Source organism: Apiospora aurea (genome assembly GCF_038362705.1).
Source record: "Apiospora aurea strain CBS 24483 chromosome Unknown utg000003l_segment0_segment0, whole genome shotgun sequence".
Taxonomy (NCBI): domain Eukaryota; kingdom Fungi; phylum Ascomycota; class Sordariomycetes; order Amphisphaeriales; family Apiosporaceae; genus Apiospora; species Apiospora aurea.
In genome coordinates, this window is record NW_027117390.1 from 244,798 (window position 1) to 261,856 (window position 17,059).

General features: G+C 56.5%; 8 protein-coding genes across 8 annotated transcripts; 2 read left to right on the forward strand and 6 right to left on the reverse strand.

Annotated features, from left to right (window-relative positions):
- Positions 1 to 304: 304 nt before the first annotated feature.
- Positions 305 to 901, reverse strand: PG986_003910 (uncharacterized protein; the record flags this gene model as incomplete). Its single annotated transcript, XM_066840132.1, has 2 exons — positions 305 to 793; positions 848 to 901. The coding sequence occupies 2 exons, from the start codon at positions 899 to 901 to the stop codon at positions 305 to 307; spliced, it is 543 nt and encodes a 180-aa protein (XP_066702759.1).
- Positions 902 to 1,972: 1,071 nt separating this feature from the next.
- PG986_003911 (uncharacterized protein) lies at positions 1,973 to 3,315 on the reverse strand (the record flags this gene model as incomplete). Its single annotated transcript, XM_066840133.1, has 3 exons — positions 1,973 to 3,005; positions 3,075 to 3,115; positions 3,175 to 3,315. 3 exons carry the CDS (start codon positions 3,313 to 3,315, stop codon positions 1,973 to 1,975), a joined length of 1,215 nt encoding a protein of 404 aa, XP_066702760.1.
- Positions 3,316 to 4,667: 1,352 nt separating this feature from the next.
- On the reverse strand, positions 4,668 to 5,830 carry PG986_003912 (uncharacterized protein; the record flags this gene model as incomplete). Its single annotated transcript, XM_066840134.1, has 3 exons — positions 4,668 to 5,012; positions 5,058 to 5,370; positions 5,559 to 5,830. 3 exons carry the CDS (start codon positions 5,828 to 5,830, stop codon positions 4,668 to 4,670), a joined length of 930 nt encoding a protein of 309 aa, XP_066702761.1.
- A 163-nt stretch (positions 5,831 to 5,993) lies between these two features.
- Positions 5,994 to 6,422, reverse strand: PG986_003913 (uncharacterized protein; the record flags this gene model as incomplete). The annotated part of the gene is made up of 1 exon (XM_066840135.1): positions 5,994 to 6,422. The coding sequence occupies one exon, from the start codon at positions 6,420 to 6,422 to the stop codon at positions 5,994 to 5,996; it is 429 nt and encodes a 142-aa protein (XP_066702762.1).
- A 648-nt stretch (positions 6,423 to 7,070) lies between these two features.
- PG986_003914 (cytochrome P450 monooxygenase) lies at positions 7,071 to 8,886 on the reverse strand (the record flags this gene model as incomplete). Its single annotated transcript, XM_066840136.1, has 4 exons — positions 7,071 to 7,755; positions 7,824 to 8,115; positions 8,187 to 8,610; positions 8,692 to 8,886. The coding sequence occupies 4 exons, from the start codon at positions 8,884 to 8,886 to the stop codon at positions 7,071 to 7,073; spliced, it is 1,596 nt and encodes a 531-aa protein (XP_066702763.1).
- A 540-nt stretch (positions 8,887 to 9,426) lies between these two features.
- Positions 9,427 to 11,142, reverse strand: PG986_003915 (FAD-binding oxidoreductase; the record flags this gene model as incomplete). Its single annotated transcript, XM_066840137.1, has 5 exons — positions 9,427 to 9,910; positions 9,970 to 10,391; positions 10,444 to 10,505; positions 10,564 to 10,898; positions 10,958 to 11,142. The coding sequence occupies 5 exons, from the start codon at positions 11,140 to 11,142 to the stop codon at positions 9,427 to 9,429; spliced, it is 1,488 nt and encodes a 495-aa protein (XP_066702764.1).
- Positions 11,143 to 12,074: 932 nt separating this feature from the next.
- Positions 12,075 to 13,622, forward strand: PG986_003916 (uncharacterized protein; the record flags this gene model as incomplete). The annotated part of the gene is made up of 5 exons (XM_066840138.1): positions 12,075 to 12,384; positions 12,452 to 12,610; positions 12,653 to 13,041; positions 13,107 to 13,183; positions 13,264 to 13,622. The coding sequence occupies exons 1-5, from the start codon at positions 12,157 to 12,159 to the stop codon at positions 13,620 to 13,622; spliced, it is 1,212 nt and encodes a 403-aa protein (XP_066702765.1). The 5' UTR covers positions 12,075 to 12,156.
- A 691-nt stretch (positions 13,623 to 14,313) lies between these two features.
- Positions 14,314 to 16,346, forward strand: PG986_003917 (uncharacterized protein; the record flags this gene model as incomplete). The annotated part of the gene is given in 6 exon segments (XM_066840139.1): positions 14,314 to 14,639; positions 14,730 to 15,067; positions 15,132 to 15,193; positions 15,270 to 15,553; positions 15,571 to 15,941; positions 16,042 to 16,346. 6 exon segments carry the CDS (start codon positions 14,314 to 14,316, stop codon positions 16,344 to 16,346), a joined length of 1,686 nt encoding a protein of 561 aa, XP_066702766.1.
- Positions 16,347 to 17,059: the final 713 nt, after the last annotated feature.

Here is a 17,059-nt window from a genome sequence, read left to right on the forward strand (position 1 = left end):
TCGACGCAAATTTGTTCTCTGTGAAACGGCCTGCCATGATGTCTATCTCTGCCTATATGTGTCCCTCTGACGCAATAAGTTGCTCTGCAACCCTGTACTCCGAGTGCCGAAAACGTCAACCCGGTACTCCGAGATCCGATAGCCCAAACCCCGAAACCTTAATGCCCCTATCTTTCTACTCCCTCGTAGCCCACGATAGTTCATCGAAGAATGCTTTCCTGTTCCAGAACAAGATGAACCCAGCTCATGCCTGGATTTTCACCAGCGAAGAGCCCTTAAAGCTCATACCTGCCGATCGAGCCGCTCATAAAGAATCGCGCGCCCGGCTGCGCCAAATGCGCCATGTCCGCGCCCCCTCCACGACCACAAGAGGCGCCTGGCGCGCCGCGAGCACGAACAGGTACATCTCGACCGCGACCCCCATCGCCCAGATGAAAGTGCGGGTAAGGGCCGGGAACGCCGGGCTATCCTGCCAAAAGACGTAGAACGCCATGTACAGCGCCCGAAGTCCCAGATACCCGAAACAACAAGCGTTGAGCTCCGCCGCCGACAGGCCGTGGCTCGCGTTCGCCGCGACGACGGCGGCGGCGAAGAGCGGCAGGTTCTCGACGGCGTTCTGCATGGCCGCGTCGGCGCGCAGGAGGCGGGCGCGGACGCGCGGGCTCACGGCGTTGCCGGGGAGCAGCTGGATGTCGTCGGGGAGGCCGCGCGGGTACTGGGCGTGGAAGAAGCGGCCGTACCAGCCGAGGGTGGCGACACGGGGGGTCAGGCCCATGAGCATGGCCGCGGGGATCTGACATAGGGTTTAGCCTCAAAGACGCAGCAAGTGTGGGTTACCGATACGTACCGTGTAGTACGAGACATTCTGCTCGATGAGAAACTTGGGTACGAGTCCTTCCATGGTAACAGATACGGCAGATGTCCTCAAAAGTGGAAATGTAAAAGTTCGGGAGTTATCGTGGAGTTGATAAGTAAAGTTTGTTTGATGTTTGGTAAACACAAGGATATCGACCGTGGCTTGAACCAAGCCCACAGCGCGTATACGTCCTTTATAGAATAGACAGCATATGGTTGAACTAAGTGTGCAGCGCAGAATGCATTGGTCTATTTTTGGGGGTCCTAGTCAGGACGTGGCAGAGAATGTGTCCTCTCATCCCTTGCAAGTAGGCTTCGCTGCGTGGCGTCGCCCTTTGTTCCGCAACCAGAAAGAAGGGGAGGAAACTGCAAACTAGGAATGCATACATGCACATGTGTCGAGGCATCTTTGGTCATACTAAGCTCCTAAGCATCCCTACCCGGGGAACGTTTCTTACGGCGTGCGAGATGACCCTGTCCGCGATCCCGGACACATAAAAGATTCCACGCCACTATTTTTAGCTACGATGCACCTGTTTTCAGTACAGCCCACAGTAGATGTTGGCGCTCTCTGTACCAAAGTGGAGGAACACGCGAAGGAGCGACGGCGGTTCGTAATTTTGTTTCATATCGGCCTGGAACTCATCTCCAGGTTCATCCTTCAACTCTACCCAACCTTCACGGCACACTCCCAGATAGCCAAAACCCCAAAATAGCGAAGCGAGAAAGAATCTTACTGTAGCTACCCATCAGCGCGACTAGACCATACACCATTCATTCAATCTAGCAAGCGGGATTGGTGCACTGGGGCTTCGTCTCATTTTTCCTCTCGGCTGGAGCCGGTGTAATACTTGGACGCTTTGACTGACCTACGTTGAGGGACGTCATTACAACGGTCCTTGCCACTCGAAGGCATATACCGTGTAGTAATGGTGCCTCCAAGTCGAGCTCTGGTAGGTCTACCAGTTCAGAGGGGGCAGTACGTGCGGATTATTACCTATGCGTACCAAACGGCGCTATCAATGAGAATCCGCAGAGAGCGCGGTGACGCTTCGTTAATGCACGCGGGCTATGTAGAGCGTACGCGCCGGACCCCGTGGACGATAAGATCCATCAATCAATATCGCTCGCCCCATCCAACCACGCCGCTGATACCGTCCCACGCAGTGTAGTACTGCTTCAGCAACGGCGATCCCAGGATCCAGATAGGGCTACTGCCGTCGCTGAAGCCCGGGACGCCGGGGCTACTGACGACGGCCTGGCAGGTCCCGTTCTGGCCCGGGTACTCGCCCAGGTTGAACGCCTCCTTGGGCACGGTCCGCGTGATGGCGACCGACTGGGGCCCCAGCGTGAACGTGATCGCGGTCGCGACCCGGTCCAGCGTGCCGCAGTCGGCGCCCCAGGCGCCCGCGGGGTCGATCATGCGGATGTCGGACGAGATTTGCGCGTAGAACGTCGCCACGGTGTCTTTGTCCAGTCCCTGGATGAAGGCGGTGCCGGTGTCGAGGACAGCCCAGGCCGGGGGTCCTCCGTCCCTTTTGCCCTGTTGTTGTTGGGGCTGGCCAAGGGGGAGGACGCTCTTTTTGCTGCTGCTACTCCCGACGGACACGGACTGCTGGTCCACGACCCAGCCCGAAGGCTTGCCGGAGGCGTCGTCGCTGAGGCGGGTGTACTGCAGGTTTCCATTGTACATGTCGGCGTCGAGGCCGCCCAAGCTCATCTCGGCCGCGCCGCTCGTGTCCTGGGCGAGGTAGAGCCCGAACTCGGGCACCTGGAATATGCCGCTGTCGTACAGGTTCCAGTACAGCGACTTGACCGTGGTGTCGTTGGGCGGGGCCATGCCGAGGATGCCGTCGATCGGCATGTCGTTCAGGGTGGGCGCGTACGAGTCGCACAGCAGAAGCGGCTGGTTCTCCACCTGGAGGCCGACAAAGTCGACCGTGTCGGCGTTGAGGTAACAGGTGGCGCCCTCGAACTGGCTGAGCGGCATGGCATCGACTCCCGTCGAAAATTGCGGGTTGATGGGAGTGCCGGACGAGACCGAGAAGGTACTTGAGAGGGCCGCGTCGAACAGGGTGTGGTCGCCACAGGTGCTGCAGTTGCTGGCTGGTAGCATGAGATAGGGAAAGTCGGTATCGATCAAGACCGTGCTGTATCCGGGTCAGTTCTCGCCAGGTTCGCTCGGCATACCCACAGATAAGTGGTGTTCCCATGCTTACAATTCTTGAGGAGGGGTCCCAACGAGAATATCGGCGTACCACTGTTGGCATGTTTGATTAGTAATTGGCGCTGGCTCAAGCCGGCAGAGATCGCACTTGCCTGGTTATCAGTGCGATTGAAAAAATCGGTCAGCAGAATAGGGAAGCTGGCATTGGCCTGGGGTATACCCAGTGGCGCCGCTACGGCCAGTTGTAGCATGGCCACGATGCTGGTAGCGACAGCACGAACGGCGGTCCGCATGGTGGCATCTATCTTGCAAGCTTGAGACTCACTTGGTGCAGACGGGGGAGCGAGAAGACTTTGATCAAGTGCCGGATGCGGTGGGAAGAAGGAATGGGAATCATTGGAAACCTTTCGGCCAAGCGCTGTATTTGAAGGACAGGTGTGAGTACCTTGTGTGAATAAATCCGTTCCCAAGCCAATTCAATACATGTAGGTCAGGTAGGGACGCTTTCTGACCAATAATGGCCGCCGTGGCGTAACTGTGAATACATCCGAGTAATGACGTGACATGTTGACGCACAATTTTGGCAGGCAGGTGCCAATGACAGGAAAGTGCATTTGTGGTGCTGGTCTGACCTGTGGCTATTGTTTCAATGGTCTAGGGGCTGACCAGAAGTAAAGTTCCCGACCGGGTTCAATGAATTATTAGAAATCGATGCCTGAGTATAAAATTTCGACAAACTGCCACCCGGTAGATCTGGTTGTACAACAAGCACCTGCTTACGTATCTGGTCAGCGTGCCCAGAGTCAGCATTTCGTTTTGGTGGATGGGTATTCAACTCCTCGAGGCCGGTCCCAATAGAAGGCAAAATAGTCTCGAGGAGGGATCCCACGCCTTCAATCCCATTAAACCTTTTTTTTCCATTTTTCTTTTATTTTTTATTTTTTTTGCTTGGACATAGGCAAGGCCATGCTCGACTGTCCACCACACGACGTCCTTTTGCTTTATTTATATAGGATCGTCTAGTCCTGGGTGGCAACGAAAGTTCAGCATATGGACATTGTCGTCCAAAGGGGCATCTTCACAACCGGACTGAACGAGGCCAATAACCAAATGGATGTTTTTACTAGCAGTATGCCCACGTTAAAATAAAATAAACTCTTACAGACAATCAACACCGTTCCCGGTCTGTTCAAATGTAGTCCCAGACCACCCTGTGCATATTATATCCTTACGCACTTGCTAAGAAAGGACCAATGAGCCATGCGGACCCCTGCAAGCCGGCAGGGGACGACAGCAGGAGAACTGATTCGTCCACCTACATAACACGAACTCCAATAGAAGTGATGGCTCACGCATCCACTGCAGTTCATTTTACTAATATGGGTTATCAGGCTGAAGTCGGAAAATACGCCGGCCAACCAGCAGCTCACGAACTTGTAGCATTTCCATGGGACCAGTCTTTGGGACAAACGAAATAGCAAGACGGATCGGTTGAATTGTGTCAAGCTATCTGAAGGTATATCCGGCCAACTGCTTGCTGTCCCAACGCCAACCCTAGACGACTGATAACCGTAAGAAAGGCATCTTGTCAGAAACCGGGACCGCAGGCGGGGTCACTCGGGTAGGTAGGAGTTCCACTTACGACTTAACAGGCGACAGTGGCCAGGCAGCAAGAAGTGAAGATGACACCGGTTCCGCTGGCAGTCGAGCACTCCTTGGGGAACTCGCCAGAGCAGGCGGCGGAACCCTTGGCGATGCACAGGCCGTTCCCTTGAGGAATGGCCGAGGCGAAAGAGGCCATGGCCAGGGCGGCGAGGAAGGCGTTGACGCTGAACTGCATGGCTGTGGTGTTGGGGTTTGGTAAAGACCGGGTAGGTTGAGAAAGCTTCGGAGAGATTGAGGCGATGGTCTGGAGGGTGACGACGATGATGGAGGTAAGTGTGGAAAGACGGGGTGATTTGGCATCTTTTATAGACAGATTCGGGGCGGTCTTTGTGTGTTGTTCCTTGATTACTCCTCTTACCAACCTACCTACCTGGGTTTGAATGCCGAGTGCAGCGGCGCAATGCCGGGCAGTGATTACCGCGAAGTAACCTGAATCATGGCACTTCCCGAAACGGGAAGCGTTCCCCGGCTTGCTGCCCCACCGCCACGGAGGTGAGACCCCTTTTTCAACGTCACGGCTCATGCGCTGGCTTGGAATGGGACCTGCGGGGCTGCCGGTACCGGGGCTAGTGATGCGATCGATGAATGCAGACTTGACAGTCCTAGCCAGGGGTGGGTTGGTGGTCTCGTAGTATATCGGACGGCGTTTTGGCAGCGGAGGCGGGTCAACCTTGTTTTTTTGCCTGCATAACCTACTAGGTCACGTATCGTGCCCACTTTGGCTGACCAAGACGATTAGTAAGACCAGGGCAGGCTGGCAGGGGGCGGACTGACCAGCTTGGCGAACTGGGGTGGGGCAGGAAGCGGACAATCCCCCGATCACCATCCTCTTCTTCCCCTCTTCCCCGTATCTGCAGCCCGGGCAACCAACCCACTGGTTTGGGTGGGTGCACGGCCGGCCAAACGGTCTGCACTTGACCAAGGAAACAATGGGAAGGCTGCCATTCCAGGGCTGACGGCAGGGCAGCGCTTTCGAGGCAGACTGTCGAACAAAAACTTGGAGGTCGGGGGTGTGGAGAAAGCCCAACTCCCGTGAGGTCCACCAGGAGAGGCACGACACGAGGTTGTCCCTATTGCAGCTAGACACCCTCCACCGGCGCCAGTCCATGTGGTAAGTTTGCACCTCGATCGGGCGAGCGGCATGGCGCGCCATGTATTCTTGCATAATCCCGGGTTTTGGCTTTCCCCATCCCTGCCATGCATGCCCACGCTGTGGCCATACCAGCATCGCCCGATGCAGGGGCTTCGAGCTGAATAAGGCGACCAGCTCGTGCTTATCTCATCTTGCCCGCCAGACCACATGCTGTTATGGCTCCTTGAGACAGACCGCAATCCGTTTCCTTCCCCTCATGCTATCCGGCGGTCCCGGGTAGCCGGCTGGAGGGCCCATCAGGATATCTTCCACTGACCGGCCATCGTGCGCGCGGGCTTCAAGACACGCTCCTCTGCCAATCAATAGTTTCGCGACTGTGTGATGACCTCTCTGAGCAGCCACAAGAAGTGGTGTTAAGCCCACATCAGTGCGCGCCTCGATGTCGGCGCCGCGATCAAGAAGCAGCTCGACCGTTTCCTCTGGCGCGAACCGGGAAACCGCAACGTGCACAGACGTGAAGCTGTGCCCATGCAGCACGATTACACCTTCGGATAACAGCCCGTTCATTGGTTCGATACCCTTGTTTTCACGCATGGGAAGCACCGCATTCGGGCTCGCGCCGAGTTCGATCAGCCGCTCCATGGCCTTCGCGGGCTCCAGGCTGGTTCCGTTTTGACCCTATGAATCAGATGGTCCAGCAGCAGATCTTCTAGGTTGGCGAGGGACTCGAGAGGGATCGATAAGGCGTACTCTAACAGCGTGCCGCCGTGCCTGATTGCAAACTTCCAGTCTATTCGGAACTGGCGCGGCACTCCGGGGCGATCCGACGAGCTTTCGTAAGCGTACCGGGAGAGCTCTAGACCACTCGCGAGCTCCCAAAACCCAACATTCCTACTCGAACGCGAACCAGACTCATCGTAGCCCTGTCTATGTTTACTTTGATCAGCTGCTGTGTACTTTCGTGATGATATAAGGTTGCTGATTCTTGAAATGTAGAGCTGCCTTGGTCCGGATGGGATTCCGTCACATCCCTCCAACTCGCTTGCCCAGGTGAACAAGGGATACCTCTGCGAACTAACACACCAGGACAAGACATGACTACCCCACTCGTATACACAACTGCATCTAGGCGGAAAAGAAAAGACCGAGTGTAAGAATCATCCAGCCAATGAGCACGTGTTACTGCCCTGAGTCGCCATCGGGACGACTCCCGTGGCAGATAACACAACCTCTGGTGAACAGACCACCCCGAGTGTCAAGATAGGTTAGTCAAGACACTGTATATCTTGGCTAAGCACCATTATACTCCTTTCGCTTGATGAGCATCTTTTGTTTCGGCGACCGAAAGAAGAACTCGTAGAACATCATCTTCGGGGCCGGCCCGTCCCCCTCCGCGTACTTGAACTCGTACTCGGTCAGCACCTTCACCAACACGATTTTCAGTTCCCGAGAAGCGATGAATCGGCCCGGGCACGCGCCCTTGCCAAACCCAAAACTCAGAATGTCCGGGCTAGGTGACGTGAAGAGCGGCTGCTTCGAGGCGCTGCCGTTGCGGCTGCTGTTGACGCTGCTAAGACTTTTCCCGGCCTCCGTTGGCAGAGATACCCGGAAGCTTCTCAATCCGTCAAAGGCCGTCGTCGAGCCGTGGGGAGACGAGGCGCTTTCCACTTCGCCGTGCTCGGGGTCTGCACAAGCAGGCATGCAGACGAAGGTTCCCGCAGGCGCGTGGAAGCCGGTCGAGAAGGTATACGGCTGCAGAAACAGCCGCTTCATGGCGAGGATCATGGGAGGCGAAGCGCGCAGGGATTCTCGGAGCACGCTGTCCAGCTTGGGTAGCTTGTCGTAGAGGTGCGGGCCCCACCCCTCGGATGACGAACTGCGGACGCGGTCGATTTCGGCCAGGAGCTCGCTCGTCAACGCCGGTCCGCTCTCCACGAGGTCGTAGAAGGCGTTGACCAAGCTTTGGAGGGTTGTACTAACAGGGGTCAGTCCCAGTATCCAGTGGCAACAATATTGGAGAGAGTAAGGGGAGAGAGCACAAACTGTATCGCCGCCATCGTCATGAACACTTCGATGTGGGCAATGGTCTCCGCGTTGCGGTCGGCGCCTTTGGCCATGGCAACGAGCCAATGCAGGAGGCTATCCTCTTCCGACGTCTCGCCGGGGTTCCACGAGCCACTGTCGTGTTTGGCGAGAAGCTCCGTAATATATGGCCCCAGGTATTCTTGACCGAACTTGAACAGACCTTGGCACTTCCAAAACGACGGAATACATCGAGAGAGGACAGGATGTGTCCATGTGGGAAACAGGCGGAGCGCAACCACCGTCAAGGTCACTATAGAAACGGCAGTCAGTCACACAATACGCCTGAAGAGAACCAATCAATGGTTCCAGCAGACTACGTACGATACTTAGGATATTCGATGCTGAGGCCTATCCAAGCGGGATCGCGGCAGAACTTGGGTCCCACCAGAGCATACAGTGACAGACGGGCGGCTACGTGGTTGAGACAGTCGTGCGGCGTGAAGACTGTCCAATCGGACGCCGTGACGCCCCCAAAGCACGCCTCCAGTGCCGAATCGAGCTCCTCCTCCAAGGCGGGGGTGAGGACGTCCAGCCGGGGCGTCAGCCGCCGGAGGAGGACCGCGCGGTGGACCCTGCTGGCGATGATGCGGTTCAGCCCCGTGTACCGGCCCATCAGGTCGTGCGCGATGGTCGTGTGTGAGCTGGCCATGGTCGGCGGCAGGCTCGCCAGCTCTTCTAGGAGCGACGGCGGTAGCACCACCGTGTTTCCGGAGGACCGGACTATCTGGAACGCCTGGTTCTTGAACTGCGGACGATGAGAAGCCCCGGTCGTTAGTTTGCACTATGGGGTAAAAGCGGAAAAATGGGAGGAAACAGCTCTCTTTACCTTGTGACGGCCATATTCGATGATGCTGGCGGCCTTTACGGCAAAACAAAGGTTGTGCAAGAATCGTGGAGCAAGTGAGGGGATAATGTTTGCCGTAGGCAAGGACGCGTCCTGTTGGCTCGCGAGTATGGCTCGTAGGACGTGACAGAGTAACAGGGTTGCTAGACCCCACGTAAAGAGCCAGTATAGATCCATGGAGAAGACAGACGACGGCGGGGAAACGATATGGAGATATGAAGGATCCAGTCAAAACTCGGGTTGGAACGAAAAGAGCCGAGATTTACTCCATTCGCGGGCTCGGCGGTAACGAACCAATATCCTTGTTGTTGCGGGGACATACCACCATTGCCAGCGTTATGTATAGATTGCGGCGCAGCCGGCCCTGCAGAATCTTGACAGAGTAAATCAGATATTTCGGTGACGCAATTTCAAGCCATACAGGATGTCAATCAGCAGACGTAGATAGTTCATAACCACAACTATCCAGTATAGAAGCCTAAGACGACATCTACCATAGAAATAGGGGCGAAATGTCTAGGTGCAGGTCAGCTGGAATCTCGTCCAAAATTCCTTTTATAACATAATCATAAACAGTATAGATATGGAGAGATTTCAGCCCGGTCTATAGCCCAAGTTACACTCATGAACGCTCACGACAGGCTTTGGAAATTTCTTTGGGTAGGAGTGTATTGGTTCTGTCAAGCTCCGAGGCCAACACCAGCAATCCGCAATCAACTACGGCAACTTGAAACCGCCGGGAACCAATCTCTGAAAGACCAAGCCAAGGTCATACGCCTCCTGCACCCTCCGGAGCCGCGCGACGTTGCGCGCGCCGTAATGCGCAATGACCGCCTGGTCGGCGCCCGCGTCGTTCATGAAGATGTACTCGACGTACCGCCGCGCCCGCCGGGCCGCGCCCTCGATATCGTCCGCCATGGCCCGCGTCGCGCCGTGCACGACCGCGTCGTCCGCGGCGGACCACCAGCCCGACGTCAGGACCATCCAGGTCTGGTTCGCGGCCTCGAGGCCCAGGGCGTTGCCGCCGCCGCGGGCGCGACCCGCCGCCACCAGGGACGCCGAAATGGGCTGTAGGCCGAAGGCCTGGGACCCCGCGGCCGCGGACCGGATCGCGTCCAGGTGCGGCGAGTGGGCGGCGATGTTGGCGATTTTCTTGTAGAGGGCCGCGTCGGGCTTGAAACTGGTGGCGCGCTGGTCGATCCTGCTCCGTATTAGGGACGAGTCGGATTTATTGGGAAGCAGCGGGAGAGATGTATTTACCGAGGTAGGTCAGGCCCTCCTTGACGTATGAGGAATTCCGTCAAGGTAGTGATGGCGGTGGTGTCATAGGTAGTATTGAGGCGGTAAAAGGGCGAGAAGGCTGGAGGGGATGCTTCCGGCTTCAGGTAGATCATACTCACGGCGACCCCGAGGCTAGCATTGGTCGCGAAGCCCTGGATCATGAGATTTGCATAGGGGTCTTTGTTGGGCGTCAACTGATACTCGAGGAGCGCATCGAATAGAGCTGGGATCTGCTCCACCGCGTAGCCCTTGACTCCAGCCCAGACTTGGCGGATAGGGTAAGTCCTCAGTACCATGTTCGTGACGATACCGAAATTATTGATCCCGCCCTTCAACGCCCAGAATAAGTCTGGATTCTGGGTCGCGTTCGCTTCAACAGTAGAGCCATTGCCCAGCACGAGCTGTCTTTTGTTTAGAAAAAGTCACCGGTCGCTTCAGACACTAGATCCTTACCTGGAATGCGAGCACATTGTCGCATACTAGGCCATACAAGTCGGATAGATAAGACAGGCCGCCTAGCAGAGGGGCTGTAAGCAGAGATGATGGGAAGCACGGCTGACAATGTCAACTTACTTCCGAGTGTAAGGCCGCCAACGCCGACGTCGGTCACCCTACCCCCTACGACGGTGACGTTGTACTTATCGAGCTGCGTGTACACATTCAGCCATCTCTGACCGGCGCCGATAGATGCCGCACCCTTCTCGGCGTCGAACGTGACATGGTCAAACTTGGACAAATCGATGAGCACGCCCTCGTCGATATTAGCCGCCCCAGGCGAAGGTAGGTGACCGCCCGAACGGACGGCGAAACTGATGTTGCCGGCCACAAGCTGAGGGAGTACGGCCGCGATCTGTTCGGCCGACACGGGACGCAAGATGCAAGCCGGAGACTTCCACGTCGTCTGCGACCTCGGTACAGTTAGTTCGTACGGAATGGGATTGGTCTTCTGCGTCTTCTTCCTACTCACCAGTTCTCCTCGCTGAGATTGGCGTAGTTGGAATCGGACGGAAGAACCACGTCCAGGGTGGTGCTTGCTTCCAGGCTTTGACAAACACTCTCAAGGCTTGTAGCTAACGCGTAACATGGCATTGGGAATATGGAGATCCACTGCAGGGCAAGAACTGCACGCATGAAATTGGAGATAGACTGCATTTTTGGGGAATCATGTGATGAAACGCAGAGGATTGCAATTGTGGTTAATTCCTCTACCCCGTGACGAAGAAGACCTTGCCCTCTTCTATCGTGATATGTACGACCTGTGACTTCTGCTACATATCCTCACGCCATTCATCACACTGTTCATAAGTATCAAATGCCCCAATGAACCGTGAGACATTAATTGGGGATTGCATATTCCGATCCTACTCTCGCATGAAACGCGGTGCCGCGCTGTTATGGCTTGGGACGCTGGTTGGCCCTGCTGTAATATCGAACAATCTTACATGCATCAAGCATATATGCAGCCTGTCTTCACTGGACAGGGTATTCCAGAAAAGGATTGGGGTAGTGATAAGATTCGCCGAAAACCTGGCCGATCCAGCTGCCGCCTGCCCCCTACCAGCTAATCATATCAAATGCGTTTATTGTTGGTTCGTCTTGCCAACCCCGTTCCCATCCCCGCTCCCTGGGCGAGTCGCATTACCATCATCTTTCTGCGACAGTTGCAATCATCGATACTACACCGGCCGATACGAATGCAACGGTGCTGGAAGTGCGAGAGTCTATTCCGCGGTATGAAGCAGTGTTATTTCTTTGAATTGGATGAACCCCATGCTTGATCGTCCATGCCTGGTCGAATGAAATGCATTCCTCTGCCGTGCCGAGCCGCTTGAGTTGCAGAAGACAGGGGTAAGAATAGGGACGGGGTAGAGGAGCGAAGGATACTTGTGAGGTACTACGTCCCGCATTGCCACTAATGTAGCTCGGGTATTGTAATATGCGATATGCATCACGGTAATAAATGAATACACAACAGACACGCAGAGAAATGAACGGTTGCCTGCCTTCCTAGTATTTGCCGTTGGTCAGTACCCGGTCAGAGGCTAATGCGCCCGCCCCCCCATTCGAATTGTTCTATCAAATAGGCGACGAGTGCTCCCGGAGCACCGGCTCGTTGGGTTGAATTTGTCTCCGCTCGAGCATCTGCTCTTCGTATGCACGCCCCTCATGAGCAGTGATAGCGACAACTCGACCTCCGGTGGCAGCGACAATGACCCGCTCGCCGGCCTCATACCGCCGCCCACCGAGGTCAACGACACGCACAAGGTGCACTCGGTGGCCGCCGCTTGCATCGCGTTGTGCATCGTCGCCTGCCTCACCGTCTCCTCCCGCCTGGTGCTGAGGGTGCGGAAGCGCGACATCGGCTTGGACGACATCGCCATTGTTCCGGCCACGGTGGGTTGCCCGCGCGCCGCCTGTTCTTCTGCCCCGGAACTCTTCTGACCTTGAGGCTGCGGAGTAGCTGCTGTATATCGGATGGACGGGATTGGCCGCCTACGTGAATCTCCATGCCGGAGTTGGGAAACCTCTGTGGGAGGTCACTATGACGGAATTCACTATCTGGTTCAAGGCAAGTCTGCCAATAGCTATACTATATGATACCGTTTCGTCGCCCAAGACTGTGTGCCCTCACATCTGTTGACATGCCGCATAACCGCAACAGGGAATCGTGGCCGCCGCCTGGCTGTACCCCATCATGTCCGCCTCCATCCGAGTGTCGACGCTCTTCTTCTACCGGCGCATCTTCGCCAAGACCAGCGACCGGCTGAAGAATATCATCCGGGTCCTTCTCGCGCTGCAGGCCGTCTACGTCGTCGTCTTCTCCATCGTGCCCGGGTTCATGTGCCGCCCGTTCTACTACGCCTGGAGACCGCTCGAACGCCAGCTACACTGCAGTGACCTTTACTACTACAATTACCAGGTGGCGCTTTACGCCGTCAGCATGTTCTTCGACCTGGCGCTGCTCGTCCTCCCCATCGGCCCCGTGTGGCGGCTTCAGATGCCTATCGCGAGACGGATCGGCACAGTCGTCTTGTTCGCACTCGGTGCTGCGTGAGTCCATCCTCGTCTCTTAACCCTTGATTCGCCGCCCGAACCATGCTCACAAGAAGAGGCAGGGCTTGCGTGGCGGCGGCTTACAAACTGGGCGTCTTCGTAGATCAGCAAAACCACTACATACCGACCGACATGACGTGTAGGTGCATTCCTTCCCCATCCCGGCATACGCAAATATCCCATCGCAGAGAGATCTGACTGTTCCCTTCTTCTAACCAGGGCTCCAATACCTCATGTCGCGATTCGTCCCCGGGCAGTTCAACCTCTACGGGACGACCTTCTGGATCCCTTCCCAGGTCGAACCCACGGTCGCGCTGGTCGGCACCTCGATGCCCGCCCTCAAGCAGTGGTTCCGGCACGCCTCCGAGCGGCTCGGCTCCCGCGACACGAAGAACACCAGCGCCCACAGCGGGTCCGGGTCGAACCACTCGAAACACTTGCCGCGTGTCAGCGCCGGCGCGCGGAGGTCGGATACGTCGCTGATAGGCAGTGCAAACGAACAACAGGACATCTCGCTCGATACAATGGGCCATAGTTATGCGGGACAGGAGCGAGCAGCGGCAGAGGGGGAGAGGTGATGGGCACTCTTGATTACCAAATGCCCTGTGCGACAGAGTCTAAAGGTTTGCGTAGCTCCCCGGTTCGCTAAGGGGTGTGTTACAATTGACTGGTTCATCGGCCAGCCATGGTATCACACCGAGGCATCTATTCTTCTATCTCTTGGGTGGACGGAGATAAGCGAGGGACGGTGGGAAGCAGGGGGTTATCTTCCGTCATCTAGCGCAACTAGACACTGCAATGATTTCACCCTTGCGTTCTGTTCCTAAGCGAACCCAATGAGGCCTGCCACCTCAACATCCAATACCCAGCAAGGAATCAGTTTATGGAAAGCCCGGAGGCCGAAGGATTCTGCGGCTAGTCAGCATGGCAAGAGTATGACTTCCGGCTGGCCAGAGTCTTTACCTATGCGGCTCCAGCCCTGGCTTTCAGCTACCGCCACAGTAGCAGAAACGTACTAGTGAAGGATCGCAACGCAGCCATAGGGTAGTAAATATGATGATGAGTAGGGACGGAAGGATTTGCCATGTGGTGTTTGCATTTCAGGCCGTCCCCGCCCGGGTGGGATGCGATTTATTTAAATCGGACTCCGGTGCCACGAGGATGGGGAATTGAGCATCTGGCTTCTGACGGTTCATTGGCTGAAACCCACGTGTTGTTTGCCTGTCCGCGCATGTCCCTCTTCTTGGCCCCCTCCTCATCCAGCCCGCAATGCAGTTGGTACGCTCCGTCCACGTGCCCTTGTGGCTCTCGCTTGCCGGCCTTTCTTTGTCGAGCGACACTGATCGTAACTCGTTACCAATACCTTCCTACCAGCGGAATCACTTGCAACATCAGCAGGATCCCATGGACTCGAAGTTCGACGTCTTCGTGGGCAGCATTGGGCTGTCTGGCCCTGATGCACAAGCTCTCAAGTCTAGCTACGGGAACAAACCGGCCGACAAGCTCAGCGCTGCTTGCCTAGCGACCCAATTCGTGCTCGGGAAGGATGCCGTGGACACGGCCCCTTTGAACCAGACAGTTGTCGAAGCGAACTGGTGAGCTTCACGAAGTGTCCCGCGACTACGCTCCAAAGCAGTAGCCTGGAGATCGAGGTTGAGGGAACACATAATCTGACATTTACATAGGTCCAAAGCCAACGTGGCAAAGCCGCATTGCATCGTGACACCAACCAGCGCTCACGCTGTATCCGTCACCATCAAGGCTCTGTCTTTCTTCCAAGTCAAGTTCGCCGTGCGCAGTGGCGGGCACTCGCCGAACCCGGGCTTCTCCAGCGTCGGCGACGGCGGCGTCCTCCTAGACTTGTCGAAACTGAACCAATTGACTCTAAGTGAAGACAAGTCGGTTGTGAGCGTCGGGCCCGGCCAGCGCTGGGGGGAGGTGTACTCTTTCCTCGACACCTATGGGCTATCTGTCATCGGTGGCCGCATCCCCAACGTCGGGGTAGGGGGTCTCATTCTGGGTGGTAGGTATTGCCACCAGTACATCACATCATAACTAGCTTCCATTGACTGGTAACGCTGTTACAGGAGGGCTGCACCACTTCTCGGCAAAGTATGGTCTTGCTGCCGATAACGTGCACAATTTTGAGGTAACTAACCCCGACACCCACAGCTGAGAATCAGCGCATTCCGCGCTTCTACGCTGACTCTAACTTGTCATACTAGGTTGTCCTATCGGATGGTACTATTACGAACGCCAACGCCAAGGAGAACACCGACCTGTTCTGGGCCTTGAAGGGCGGGGGCCCCAACTTTGGCGTGGTGACCCGGTTCGACCTGTACACCGTCCCGACCAGGAACATCTGGCTGCGCCTGACCGTGCACGCCCTGGACCAGGCCAACGACATCTTCGACGCCTTTGCGGAGTGGCAAACGCGCGGCGGCGCCACGGACAGCCGGGCCACGGTCATTACGGGCATCGCGTTGGACAGCATCGCCATCGGCCTCGTGTACGAGCTAGAAGCAGATTCTGGCGCCAACACGTTGACGGCCTCGGAACAACCGCCCCCGGCACGTTCGCCCCGCTCGACGGCCTGCCGTTCCTCCAGGCGCTGGCGGACGGGGTCCCGACCACGCTGCTGGCCCTGATGGAGCAGATGGGCGCGGCCACGACCAACGCGGCGACGCGGCACGACTACCGCGCCGCCAGCTCCCGCGTCGACGCGCGGCTGTACAAGGACGTCTACACCTTCTGGCGGGCCCGCGCGCTGGCCGCCCGCGAGGCCACGGGCGCCAACCAGACGTTCGTGCTGCAGCCCGTGCCCCGGAGCCTGGCGCGGGCGGGCGCCGCCAAGGGGGGAATCCTATGGGTATACCCGATGAGGACCATCAATGTAAGTTATCCAGCCCCCACACCCCAGCCGATATAGGATACGGATCTGGGGTCTCCTAATGGGGTAATGATGAGCAACTGACAGGTGCTCTTCCTACTTATTAGGGTGGACGACCTTGGTGGACTGGACAGACGCGGCCGACGACGGCGAGGTGCGAGCGGTGAGCATCGACACGACCCGGCAGTGGGCGAAGCTGGGCCAGGAACGCGGCCTGCACTTGCCATTCCTCTACCAAGATGACTCATCCAGGGACCAGCACCCGCTTGCTACCTACGGCGAGGAGAACGTCGCGAAGCTCAAGCAGATTGCGCTCAAGTACGACAAGACGCAGTTCTTCCAGAAAATGCAGAATGGGGGTTTCTCCTGTCCAAGATCTAACCAGGTTAGCTCTTACGGTCAATGGATGTGAGTGGACGCGTACATGGAGGGTGACACCACATGTGAGTTTCTGGATTACGCGACCATGATGCAACGTATCGTAGCCTTCGTTGGTCGAGTCAGATTCACCGCCGCTGGGTGATTTTCGTGGGCCACAGTGTGCTATGTTCTGCAATTGGTAGTTTAAGATCAGGCCTCGGGAGCGAACCGCTGCACACAATGCATGGTTTCCCTGATTTGCCGGCATAATCACACCTACTTCATTCGCATGAGTGCAGATATTGGTCACAAAGGCGATGAGGGGGCTTAGATGCTTGCTTTCCCTACCAACCACATCCGACGCACCTCTCGTAAGTTGGTGCATGCCGAGCGCCCCGTAAGGCGCGATCCTGTCGTCCATTGGCCCGCTCGTTCCTCAGTGCTACCATCTCCAACTTGCGAGACATTTGCTGACCACCCTCCAGATTCGTGCCGATCAGCTTGGTACTAACGGACTCTGCCCCCATGATGTACCTGCCCAGCTACCCCCCATCGGGTCTCCAACAACAAGGCCACGTAAAATTGGTAATGGCTATTATTAGCTGACGGGATCCGGGAGCTGAGTCTGATGGCTTGGAAGACCTCAGTCCCATCCACCCCTTAACCGCAACTTATGCAGCTATGCAATATTCCGAGGACCATCGGGTTATCACGTCGTGAGTCAACGTCCCTTTTATTGAATCCGCCACAACAACAGCCAAACGC